The sequence below is a fragment of the Colletotrichum graminicola genome, assembly GCF_000149035.1.
Source record: "Colletotrichum graminicola M1.001 genomic scaffold supercont1.17, whole genome shotgun sequence".
Lineage (NCBI taxonomy): Eukaryota > Fungi > Ascomycota > Sordariomycetes > Glomerellales > Glomerellaceae > Colletotrichum > Colletotrichum graminicola.
In genome coordinates this window covers 46,419-58,994 of record NW_007361021.1, presented here as the reverse complement: position 1 = coordinate 58,994, position 12,576 = coordinate 46,419, and the positions used below count along the sequence as shown (strand labels likewise).

The 12,576-nt window shown below is 58.1% G+C and overlaps 4 protein-coding genes across 4 annotated transcripts; 1 reads left to right on the top strand and 3 right to left on the bottom strand.

Moving 5' to 3' along the window:
* Nucleotides 1-262: 262 nt before the first annotated feature.
* GLRG_05056 (uncharacterized protein) lies at nt 263-610 on the top strand (the record flags this gene model as incomplete). The annotated part of the gene is made up of 1 exon (XM_008095741.1): nt 263-610. The coding sequence occupies one exon, from the start codon at nt 263-265 to the stop codon at nt 608-610; it is 348 nt and encodes a 115-aa protein (XP_008093932.1).
* A 308-nt stretch (nt 611-918) lies between these two features.
* Nucleotides 919-2,096, bottom strand: GLRG_05055 (NAD dependent epimerase/dehydratase; the record flags this gene model as incomplete). Its single annotated transcript, XM_008095740.1, has 2 exons — nt 919-1,922; nt 2,075-2,096. The coding sequence occupies 2 exons, from the start codon at nt 2,094-2,096 to the stop codon at nt 919-921; spliced, it is 1,026 nt and encodes a 341-aa protein (XP_008093931.1).
* A 1,122-nt stretch (nt 2,097-3,218) lies between these two features.
* On the bottom strand, nt 3,219-5,559 carry GLRG_05054 (ATP-dependent metallopeptidase HflB; the record flags this gene model as incomplete). Its single annotated transcript, XM_008095739.1, has 2 exons — nt 3,219-3,686; nt 3,736-5,559. 2 exons carry the CDS (start codon nt 5,557-5,559, stop codon nt 3,219-3,221), a joined length of 2,292 nt encoding a protein of 763 aa, XP_008093930.1.
* Nucleotides 5,560-8,796: 3,237 nt separating this feature from the next.
* On the bottom strand, nt 8,797-10,305 carry GLRG_05053 (uncharacterized protein; the record flags this gene model as incomplete). Its single annotated transcript, XM_008095738.1, has 4 exons — nt 8,797-9,757; nt 9,824-9,903; nt 9,958-10,149; nt 10,231-10,305. The coding sequence occupies 4 exons, from the start codon at nt 10,303-10,305 to the stop codon at nt 8,797-8,799; spliced, it is 1,308 nt and encodes a 435-aa protein (XP_008093929.1).
* Between the last annotated feature and the right edge of the window lie 2,271 nt (nt 10,306-12,576).

Genomic DNA, 12,576 nt, shown 5'->3' with positions numbered 1-12,576 from the left:
GGAAGGAGGGGGAGAGCTCGGTCCGGAATAACGTCAGCTAAACATATCGATTCCCAAGACTAGCAGACGAGCTACCGCAAAGCCAGAACTGCGGCGCCCGCGCCGTCGACGGGACCACACTCTGCGTGAACCACATCTGCGCCCACCCGCACTTGCGGCAACGAGCGCCACCAGCCCCAGCGAGCACTGCTCCATCCACAAGTGCGCCGTCGCGGGCTGCCCGCAGCTGCGCGTGCGCGTGGTCCCCTCGCGGACCGTCCTGATGCTCGGCGCCGCCGACGGGCTGGAGGGCGTCGGCTGGCCCCTATCACCGTACTGCCGGGCCCACGCGTGCGGCCAGGAGGCGTGCGGCGAGAGGACCGCGGGGGCCTCGGGCTTCTGCCAGGCGCACGCGAGGTGTCGGCGGCCGGGTTGCGCGAACGGCGTCGACGCCCGCGCGCCGGACCCGACGTTGTGCGAGGAGCACAACCGCAACGGGCCTGGCCGGACGGTGCGGAGGGGGGTGTTGAACCTGGAGCCGTTCGGGTACGGGGGTGGTGGCGGCGGCGGCGGCGGCGGTGGTGGTGGATGGCCTGGACTTGGGAACTGGGGGATCAACGCTACATTGTAAGACGGATCGAGAGAACAAGGGAGTCCTAATCGAAGCTGTTTTCGGGTTATGGCAATAGACCTTTTCTTGCTTGAAATATCTGGTTGGGTGGTTACGAAGCTTTGCTAGGTCGGGTGCCTGCACAAACGACTCACATGCTGATGTCTCACACGATTAGCATCGTTCATCTCTTGCGATCCCCGGACGAGGAATCGCAACACTCCTGTATCGTGTTGGAACTCTACTACGTGAAGGTCATTCATCTCCAAATTTTCTGCCCGAGAGTCTACACGAACACCCCACCCCCCCCCACACGCGAGACAAGAATCCTAGATACCGAAAGCCTTGATGTCCTTGACCAGGTCCGTGATGCTCTCGTCCAGGGTCCGCCACTTGATGCCCAGTATCTTGGCCGTCTCGCTGTCGTCGTACCCGTGCAGCTTGTCCTTCGGCGGCCGCTCGCCGCCCTTGGTGCCCTCGGCCGGCAGCCGGTCCGCCAGCTCGGGGAAGTTCTTGCGCACGACGGCGGCGATCTCGGCGTTGCTGAACCAGCCGGCGGTGGTGAACAGCCGGCGGCCGGTGGCCTCGGGCTTCTCGAGGGCCAGGATGGGCGCCGTGGCGAGGTCGCGCACGTCGATCCACAGGTAGGCGGCGCCCGTGGGGGCGACGGCGTCCCGCCACTTGCCCTGGACCAGGTCCACGACCCGCTCGTTGGACGTGTTGATGCTGGCCAGGTCGGCGAAGTGGTGCACGACGGGGCCCAGCACCAGCGGCGGCGTCAGCGTCACGAGGTCGAAGGCGGGGCGCTCCTTCTCGACAAAGTCCCAGGCGGCGCGCTCGGCCAGCTTCTTGGAGGCGCGGTAGGCCGTGGCGGGGCTCCGGCCGACGTCCTCGGCGGTGACGGGGTTCCAGTGCTTCTCGGTGAAGACGGTGGCGGGGTCCTCGAGCTTGGCCTCGTCGATGACGGAGGCGAAGGACGACGTCACGACGACGCGCCGCACGCCCGGGGCGTCCCTCTTGAGGGCCCTCAGGATGGCCGTGGTGCCGATGACGGCCGGGTCGAGGAGCTCCTTCTGGGCGTCGGTCCACTTGAAGTGGAAAGGGCTGGCCGTGTGCAGCACCGCCTCGAGGCCGGGCGTCTTGACGACCTCGTCAAAGGCGTCCTCGCGCGCAATGTCGGGCACGATGGCGACGGAAAGGCGCGAGGCGTCGAGGTCCTTGTGCGCGTCGCGGATCTTCTGGGCCTTGTCCTCGGAGCGGACGGTCGTCACGACCGAGTGGCCGCGCGCGAGGAGCTGTTCCAGGATGTGGGCGGCGATGAAGCCGGAGCCGCCTGTTCCCGAGTTAGCCTTTCTGTGCCCACGGGTTGGTTGCTCGTTGTGCTATGATTGTGAGCCGGGAGTCGCCGCCCATCCTGTCGGGTGTTTTTCCCCCATTCGAACGCCCTGGGACAGCACCTCTAAGTGAGGTTGCATTCGTACTCACCGGTGAGCAAAATCTTGGTCATTTTGTCGTTGGATTGATATATCTGGTGCTCGATCAAGCAAAGTGTTATGGATTCGAGATAGTGTTTGAACAACTTGTGAGGACACACTCAACTAAGCGATGTTTCAACCAACCCTATTTATCCCCCCCCCCCCCCCAACGCCTGTCACTTTACCCCTCCACCGCATGGTGATCGACGGCCCCCCAAAATGCCCCGCTCACCTAAGCCCCTCCCTCAGGCCCGTGGGAGGTTAAGCCCACGACCGGCGCTATCACGTCATTCATGTGCCCGTTGGCGACCTTCCCGCCCCCCCCCCCCCCCCCCCCCCCCGCCGCGCCTCGGCTCTTCGTCCCGCCGAAACCGCAGCCAGCCCGCTCCACCCAAAGTGAATGATGATAAGCGGAGGCCGACATGCGGTAGTCCGGCAAGCGGCGTAAATTGCCAAACGCTTTCAGAATGGAACGCTTCCACGGCCAAGCAATCACCGCACTCTGTCTTCTCCAATCGTCCTACGCAGGTATTTCCTCGGGAAAAAGAAAAACCACAGGATGGAGGCAGAAGGCTGTGAGGCACCAAAAGCGAATAAACGTGTGGGTTATGCATTAGTTACATATTCCTACAAACGAAATAATACACTCATTCGAGCCTAGCCGCTGTCAATCCGCTGATCGGGATCGTACGCTGTCCTTTCCGTGTCAAAGTTCCAACAACCTATGTGTTTGTTTTCGGATCCTTTCTGCTCGATAGCCAAACGATCCATGCCCGATGCCGACGCCCTATTCGCGAAGGCGTGTCAAGGCCCCAGGTGAGGGGAGAGTGTTTTTTATGGGCAGCGGTCTGTTAGGTCCCTCTGCACTTGCTGGAAATCTTGGTACGAGCAATCCCGCCCAGGTGATTGTGCTTTGCCTTGGCCTGACTGCCTTGCTTCCCTTTTGTCCAAAGCAGGCAACTTTGCATCTTCTTCCGCGAATCGCTGAAACGCCTGCCATGCTGCACCCATTGAAATGATACAAGTGTTATGATACGGAGTGCCTTTTCGCCCCCCGGCCGCGACTCGGCTTCCACACTCCTGCATGTCGCCGCCTTGAAAAGGAACGGATATGTAAAGTGGCTCTCTGGGGAGCCACCGAGACTCATCCCAGATCATGATTTCCGGTCCGACCCAGGAGCCATGCCCCCCGCGGACGCAGATGGCGGCGGCGGCGAGGGAGGGGGCACGGCAGAGCCTTCGCCCGCTTCAGGGGGCGGGGGGAACTTCTGGCCAATGTTGGCGGCGGCGCTCGCAGGCACCTTCATAGGGCCCTTGGGGATGGGCGTACGGCCAGGAAGCTTCTCGCCGCGGATGACCTTCTCCACCTCGTTCTTGTCCAAGGTCTCGTACTCTACCAGTGCCTTGGCGAGGAGATCAAGCTCCTTGCGCTTCTTCGTGAGCAGCACGCGGACCTTCTCGTACGACTCGGTCAGAGTACGCTGCACCTCCGACTCGATGAGGGCCTTGGTCTCTCCGCTGAGCTGGTCGTAACGCTCGCCGTACTCTACAGGGCCAAGCTTGGCAGACATGCCGTAGAGAGCGACCATCTGGTAGGCTAGACTGGTGGCGTTCTTGAGGTCCTAGGCAACGTTAGCAATGTTGGTGGCATTCGCATGTCCGGCAACTTACACTCGAGACACCCGTCGTCACCTTGTCGGTGCCATAGACGAGCTCTTCGGCGAGCTTTCCGCCCAGAGAAGTCTCGATCAGACTCTTGAGATCTCTAGTCGTGTACGAGTACTTGTCCATCTCAGGAAGGTGGGCAGTGTGTCCGAGACTTTGGCCTCGGGGCAGAATGGTAACCTTGTACAGCTTGTTGGGGCCGCTCTCGTGGTAGAAGGACACGAGAGCGTGGCCGGCCTCGTGGTAAGCCGTCATCTCCTTCTCCTTCTCGCCAATGACCATGCTCTTGCGCTCAGCACCCATGATGACCTTGTCCTTGGCCCACTCGAAGTCCGCCATGCTGACGGCGGCAGCCTTGAGTCTGCTGGCGCGGACGGCAGCCTGGTTGACAATGTTCTCGAGCTCGGCACCTGAGAGACCTCCGGTGCTGGCGGCAATGGCCTCGAAGTTGATCTCGGGGGCAGCCTTGACCTTCTTGGCGTGGAACTTGAGGATTTCGATGCGGCCGCGGACGTCAGGCAGGGGAACAGTGACGTGGCGGTCGAAACGTCCGGGTCGGGTGAGAGCCTTGTCGAGAAGTTCCGGGAAGTTGGTCGCCGCGATGATGACAACGCCGCTGTTCTGCTCGAAACCGTCCAACTCGGTCAACAGCTGGTTGAGCGTCTGCTTGTGGTAGGCGGCATCCCTGGTGTTACGGCGTCCACCGATGGCGTCGAGCTCGTCGATGAAGATGATGGCGGGAGACTTGGACTTGGCCGACGCAAAGAGATCGCGGACACGCTTGGCACCAACGCCAACATAGACCTCGTCGAACTCGCTGCCAGACATGTAGAAGAAGGGAACGCCAGCCTCGCCCGCAACGGCGCGGGCCAGCAGGGTTTTGCCGGTACCGGGGGGGCCAACCATGAGGATACCCTTGGGGAGCTTTCCGCCGAGCGTTGAGAACTTGTCCGGGTTGCGCAGGAAGTCCACCAGCTCCTGGAGCTCGTCCTTGGCCTCGTCAGCGCCGTGCACGTCCGCGAATCGGGTGGTTTGGTTCTCCGCCTTGGCCTCGCTGTCGACCTTGCCGCCGGGCCGCCTGAAGAGTTGGAGAGTCTCGATGAGCAAGGTGACGAGAATCAAGCTGATATACGTAAAGAGGCAGAACCAAAGGATGAACTTGACCCAGCGAAAGACGACGCCACCAAACGGCTCATCGACGACGACGTGAAGCGGACCGGTCTGCCCATTGCCTTGAGTGGAAGTGGCCATGTTCGAATCGCGCGACCTCGCAGCAAGCGCCTGACCTACAGCCTGCAGCTGAGCCGGGGACAGGTTGCCCGCGGGGGACTGCTGGCCCGGCTCTTGGCCGCCGACGGCGCCGACGTTGCCAAAGGCGGAGGGCAGGTGGTCGTGGCCCCCGAGGCCCCCGACGGCCGCCGTGCTCTGCATTCCGATCGCCTGCGCGTATGCCTGGTCCACCGCCTCGTTCCTCGCGAATCGGCCCGAGTTGTAGCGCTCGATGACGATGGCGGGCATGTTGGCCTTGAGGAGGAGCTGGTAGAATGCGTTCTGCGCGGTGGCGCTGCCGGGGTTCCTGTTGGCCGCGGCCTCCCGACTGGCGAGGAGGTTGCGCGAGATGGGCTGGTTCGTCCCGAAGAGGCGTTGCTGGTGTTGCTGAAGGGCGAGTCCCAAACCGGGGGTTCTCGTGAAGGGGACCACTGGGCGAGCGGACGGAGCGGAAGCCGTCGCAAGGCGGAATATTGACTGCATCGTCGCGGGCTGCAACACCGCACGCCGGAGCAGCGGGCTGGTCGCGCTCAGCGCCAGCGCAGCTGGGCGTAAGGCCATGATGCCTTTGGGGCTGGCCGGATGAGGCGTGTCGTCAGAGTGGACACCTTAACCGTTTGCTGCGTGATGGGTTGATGGAAAGGAGAATAAGTGTTCGTGTGGGGGGGGGGGAATCCCCTTCCGAACAAAAGGAAAGAAAACGAGAAAGGCTTCTTCGGCTGCTATCGACGTCGTGGTTGATGTTGGAAGGAAGCTGACATGGTCTATCGCCGGTCAGATACGCATCGGCTTGTTGAGAGGCGATGGGCGACGGATATGGATACGTTGAGGCGAATTACGCTAATAGACGTTAATTCTATGACCACGACAGGCGGTGCTGCCTTCCGAGTTTTTCCATGCTCCGAAGGTCCGTGACCGGGGGGGAAAGAGCTGGCGACCGAGTTGCCATGTACACGTGATATTGACTAAGCTTGTTCTCGAATCGCCCCGACCCGGAGACAGAGAAAGGCCGATCCGTAGTGAGCGACAGGGGCATACCGGTATACCAAGCACACGTCATTGGCCGATAAAGATCTCTCGGCCGAGATTGAATCTCATTTCGGTGACTTTGGCGAACCGGACATGAGGTGACCCAAAGACGGAACTACATATTCTGGAAAATTCCTTTTTCTTCCAAGACCATTGCCATTTCGACGCATTCCCTGGACCAGCACTTTTCTTGTTGGATTCTGCTCGACGTCTGCTCTCGTTCGCCCAACAGCACAGCACGACTTGGAAGTCAAGCCCGAGGCAGCTGACTGGTTGTAATTCCAGCCAATCACAAAATTGCCTCCTGCCAGTCCACTCGAGAGCCCCAGAAACACCACCGAGTCCGAGGGAGCGAGATGGCTGCATTCTTTCCGCATTCAGGCGGACGCTGCAGATCGCCCGAACCGAACAAGGACCCTCGATTATGATTCCGCGCCCATCTCTGTTGGACGTTGCCATCCTTCTCCCCTCCTCTCATTTTCCGCTCATTCTCTCTCGATCTCTCTTGGTCTATTCCGCCTCGTCTTTCTCTCGGAATTCGACACTCGCGCATGCCACCTTCAGACCCAAACCTCTCCTCCTATCGATACCGTCGCTCAGGAACCCGTGTCAGCTTTTGGCGCTCACGAGGCTGCCGCCAAGCTCACAAACGACTTCTCCGGATGAGAGCCGTCGTGCAATAAATGGCGCAGGCTCCCTCCCGCGCGCATCTCATCAAGCACCGAGCTTACCCTCCGTCGTCACCAATCCCGCCTTCAGGTGGCCCTTGGGCGACGTCTGTTATGCGGACGTTGTGTTGGCGCAGCTTCCTGCACGATTTCATGCTGCAACCAGAACAGTCTGAGGACCAGGACGAAGCCTCGGACCGAGGACAACAACGCCGTCTCGATTACCCGTCACTCTAACCCTTGCTAGACCCCTCTAGGAAGCTAACTATCGTCAAACATACATCGATATGACCAACGACAACTGGAACTTCACAGTCTGCGTCTCCTTCCTCCGGAGATGACAGCACATGATCCGCAGGCTGCCAATACTTACACCGCACAAAATCTACAAAGGGCCAATTCCAGCCTCCCCGTCACGCAGTCCCTGCCCCGTGTTAGCTGCGGCCATCCAATCTACCCGACCAAAACCCGCAAACCCTACAATGGTTCTCTGTGCCTCTATCGGCTTCTCGGTCTTGCACACTCACCAAAGTCGCGTAGGTGCTCGGTTTTTTTTTTATTTTATTAACTTGTCTTTATTTTTCTTTGATTGGCAAGGTATCGATTTCCAAAACTATCCCAATTGTTTCCCACGGACCCTTTAAACATTCCATCGCAAAAATAAGGGTAATACTAAAAGTACATATAAACAAGTCCCTTCTCTCCTGTTTGCCCTCTCTTTCCAATTCAACACCCCTTTCCTCCCTTTTGGCCGTTGCTCCTCGCCAGATACCATGTCGAGGGCATAAACCAGTCTAGGCACAGGCGTCTCAAAACAGAGAAATCATCGACTGCGTACTGTTACAGGAAATGTTTTGTTTTCCGGCGCCGCGAGGCGAGGCAGCACAAGCAAGGGGCAAAATCCACCAGACGATGGCTGCCCCAGAAACCGACCGAGCCTATCGTGTGCTAGACATCGTTGTCGACCCTTTGATCTCGTTCCCAACGTCATTATCGCCCTTCGCTTCATCTGTTTCCTCATCTTTCCTTTCGTCTTCCTCAGTCGTCAAAGAGCCGTCGATGTTCGGATATCGTAAAATGATTCCCAGGTTTCTCCCTCCTCCCGATCCATCTGCTCCGGTTGATATGCTTTCATCGCATCGTGCCATCAAGGTGGGCCTTGTTCCGACCAGGTCGACACATAAACACACCTTTCTCGCGAAAAGGGAGTGAGGAAAAAGAAATATGAAAGAGAGAATCTTGAATAAGACAGCAGACCGCCGCCGTGCCGAGCCGAGCTCCGGGGAAGAAAAAGACATGTACCGCCAAAAACCAAGCCAAAGAAAAACCCAAGCCAGACCGAAGAACGTACAAAGACAAAAGAATATTAACTCAAAAGCAACATGAGAGGGCCCCCTTCCAATGATACCCAGAAAACATGAACCGATATGCACAATTTCGACGTCGATGGGGTAAACGATATGTCCCTGACAAAGGAAAAAAATGGTGCCTATAGGAAAAAGGGCCACTATGCATCGTTGAGGTGGCTATCGAAGCGGTGACAGAGTTCTAGGAGCCCGAAGAGCATACCGGACGTAGACATCTCGCGTCCTGCGTCCCCTCCGTCGACACAATGGCGATTACGCGGCAACATAAGCGTGTGCCGAGAGAGTGGTTGCCGGGCACAAGTGTGGAAAAAACCAGACGCAAAAAAGACAAATTACCACGAATGATTGTATGCTTTTGGGGTTTGGTTTGAACCTGTTGTGTTTCTTCTTTTTTTTTTCCTCCTTCCTTTTCCTTTTTTTCCTGTTGGACTGTCAAACCGAAGGGCGTGTGACAGATTATGGGCACCGCTTGTGGGTGTCCGAGGCCATCCGAGGGGGTGTAGGAATTGCGCTCTCTTAACAATCGACAGCTCGGTACTGTGGAGCCCGTGTGGTATCTCCTCTCTCTCTCTCTCTCTCGCTGAACGTTGTGGGGGAATCTGAAAATCAAATCGCGATCATAATTTCCGGTGGTGGTACAGCCGGTGACCCAAGACGGGACACCGATGGGAAATAATGTATGAGTTTTCGGCCGCTGGGTGAGCCACTGTCGAGTGGCGACGCCCCAGGGCTGTTTACAAATTTTCGATTCTCGCGGAGGGGAGCTGCATCGAAGGGTCCTCGAACTCGATCTTGGGGCCTCCCCAAGGGTCGTACACTCCCGAACCGTATGTCGGGAGCTGGCCGATGGTGGCGACCTCGACGGGGGCCTGGTACGGCACGTTGTTCCAGTATTCTTCGGGCTGGGCCTGGGGCGTCGGTGAGGTGTACTGGCTGACGTGCTGCTGGGGCGGGGGCTGCGGTGCCTGCGTCGGTATCGGTTGGGGAGTGTGGATCTGCTGTTGCATCTGCTGGTGCTGGTACGCGACCATACCCGGTTGCTGCTGCTGCTGCTCGATGACGGGGGAGGCATGATGCAGGGCATATGTGGCTGCTTGCGTTGGCTGGTGAGTATAAAACCCTTCCTGGGTGGATGGGCTCCTACCCGATGCTGCCGAGAAGCTGCTCGGGCTGCTTTGGATGGACTGGTTCATACCAGGTGCAGAGTACGGAATGTCCACCTGCTGCTGTTGCTGCCGGGGCACTTGTGCGTACATGTTGGTATTCATGGTAGCGACACCCGGGTTGCCCTGCTCCGTCACAAAGTACGGGGGCTGAGGCATGCTGGCGGTTCGCTGCAGCATGACTGCGGGGTGTTGCTGCTCGTGGAACTCGTGGGGGCCGCCGGACAAGCTGTGGCGGTGCGCGCCGTACTGGTGTTGCTGCTGCTGCTGCTGCATCTGGTACCCGTTCATGTGCTGGGTGTAGTCGTTGAAGGATGCTGCTCGGCTCATGGCGTGGCCCATACCGGGGTGGTTCATGGCCATGACGCCCTGGTGGTGAGGGGGCCACTGCATGTTGGCGTGCTTCGGGGTCGAGGGCGACTCGCCACTGTCCGAGTCGGATGTGCAGTCATCCAGGATGTCGCCGCCGTTGTGCATGCCGCGTTGGTGAGAACGCCTTTGGTGCTTGACCATGGTGGTCTTGCGGCAGAAGCTACTCAGTCTGGTTAGTTCCAGGCGCTCACAAGCGAAGGAGAAGGTCGGTGGGCTCGAAATCTACCTCTTGAGGCAACCGTCGTGGGCGCACTTGTAAGGGCGTTTGCCTGTGTGGATGCGACGATGCCTGGCCAGACTCGAAGACTGCTGAAGTCAGTACGTGCCAGCGCACAACGAGAAGGGGGGACATGGTCGTACATCAGAGAATCGCTTTCCGCAGCCGATATGCTGACACTGGTGAGGCTTCTCTCCCGTGTGGGTTCTGATGTGGACAGTGAGAGCACTCCGTTGGATGAAGCTCTTGCCACAGCCGGGCGTCGTGCAGGAGTAGGGGCGCTCATTGGTGTGGATGCGGTAATGTCTCTGCAAGTCCGACTTTCTGTTGAAGCTCTACAGGATGTCAAGGTTAGACCCGCGCAGACGGCAACAGCAGCATAGCGTCAAGCGACGGCGAGGGTTGTGGCAACTCACCTTGTTGCACGACTGCCAGTCGCACTGGAAGGGGCGAGCGGTAGGCTCGTTCTCGACAAGTTCCATGAGTTCCATTTCTTTGGGTGTTGCGTGTGGGTAGATGGGTGTGATGGCCGAATTACCAAGGAACGGACTGGTGTAGGAGCTGTACTACTTATAGTCTTATGGTGGAAGATATTAGGAGGATGTCTTGATTCAGTGGGTGATAAAAGGGGTGGGTTGATGTGGTGACCCCCGGAGCAGAAGAAGCAAGCGTGCCACGGGTGGATGTGCGTATATTATGGTACCCCGGTTCGGAATGCTGCTTAAGCGGGACCCTCAATGCGGGCTCTCCGTCTGCGAACTGCCGAATCGTCGTTCAAGGAGGGAGGAGTAGGGGACAGCGAGGGTGATGTTGGAGAACTGTGACCGAGGAACAGGAGGCCCGACGGTGTGAGACAAGGAACGGTGCGGCGTCCAGCGCAGGGTTGCCGAAGTTGAGCAATGTTCGACGCGTTGGAGGTGACGGTGCGTTCAAGAACGTTTTGCCAAAGGGGATGGGAGATGGGAGGACGATATGAAGGAAGTGAGAGAGAGGAGGGAGAGGAAGAGGAGGAAGAAGTAGTCGAGGAGGCCTGAGCTTGGTTGGGGGTGGTGGTATTAATCAGGCACGGGTGGCGGTGACGGGAAAGCTGATGCTCCTCAGGCTTGGAGAGAGAGAGAGAGAGAGAGAGAAAGTGTGTATGTGTGTGGGTGTGGAGGTGAGTGAGGAGAGAGTGAGTGGTGGGCGTGAAGGATAGAATGGGGAGAGAGCAAGGGGAGTGAAGCTGGTAGGTAACGATCAGCCCAAGATAACCCAAGGTACGATGAACTGGTGAGGGCCAGAGAGTAGAACGGGTTCATAGCGGGTGGGAAGTAGCCTTCTTAAGACAGCCACAAGTGTGGACGTACCGAAAGGTGAGAGGGTCCTGGTGCACAGGCACTAAAAATCTCCCTCCTCGATGAAAATTAGCCACCTGACTGGAGGATCTGATGCGAGTGGTCGAGCGCAAACTGGTGGGAAGTGCTGATGTTGCTTGCAGGACAATCCCTTCTTCGGGCGGCGGATGAGATAAGAAGGGTGAACCAAGTTCGGGCTGGCTTGCCGTGTATTTCGTTTCGAAGTCCAAGTGTCAAGGGCCGGCGTGTGTTAAGTTTCCGAGACTAGAAGCATAATGGGTGGCCACCAGGAACAATGCGATCGTCGAACCTCTGAGCGCTCAGGTACGGGAGACTAAGCGGATCTTGGGGTGGGAAAGAAGGGACAGACTGGCGTCGTTTTTGTCCTCGCCTCGGGGCGTGTCTGGATGACAGGGAAACAAACTCGACACTTTTACGGGCAAGCTCCCCTGCTTCCTGTTCTTTTCTCGTCTCGTCCTTCTGCAGCGACTCGACTCGGAGGAGGAAGGCGTGTGCACAGAGCTCCAGACGATCTCCGAAGTTGAAGGAGGATCCACTGCGAAGCTGGTTCAGACAGACGGACCGCGAGAATCACCCAAGTGGGGGACCGGAGAAAGGCGAGGCAAGGGGACGTCTGAGGCTCTATCCTCGTGACGAGACTACCTCTGGGCGATGCTAGGATGTTGCGAGTGTCGACAGCGGTGAGCCGAAGATGGAGAAACCTTAGTGCGCGAGGATTGTGAGAGTCCAAGTCTTGTGTGTGGTGGAGACGAGAGCCAGCAGATGAAGGACAGGCGTCTCTTGTTTAGTTGGTCTTGTTGTTTTGAAAGTGTGTGGTTTATGTGCGATGACGATGGCTGTGGTGGGAATTTGTGGTATCCGAAGGACGGGCAACGGGCACAGGAGAGAGAGGGTATGCCCGGCACAAGACAAGCCCAAACACGGGCAGCAAATGTTGGCTGAAGAAACGAAACAAGGTAAGAAGTTGAGATGAAGTGCAGATAGATGCGTATGTGTGTGTGTGTGTGTGTGTGTGTGTGTGCGTATGTGCGTGTGTAGTAATGGTTAAAGTGTGTGGTGTGCGTCTTGTAGGCTATGTTATAGTACAGGGAGAGGAGGGGAGGAGACGACGGCGGGCCAGTCCAATGGGTTATCGTGTGGAGGCGTTAATCTATGAGCAGAAGACGTGAGGCGTCTGGTGAAGGTATAGTATATTATCGGCAAGCAAGAAGCCTAGGATCGGGAAAGAAGTGGTGCCTTTTTGCTCTGCTGGAGCTTGCAGCTAAACCTTCCGGGGGGGGGGGGGGGGGGGGGGGGTTCCTGGATGGAGGGAATGGACTAGGAGACAGGGGATCAGGGGAGCTGTGGGGACGCGGAGTGAGGTACCTGAGGTAGTACAGATTGGGCCCTTTCTTATTTACAGTGGTG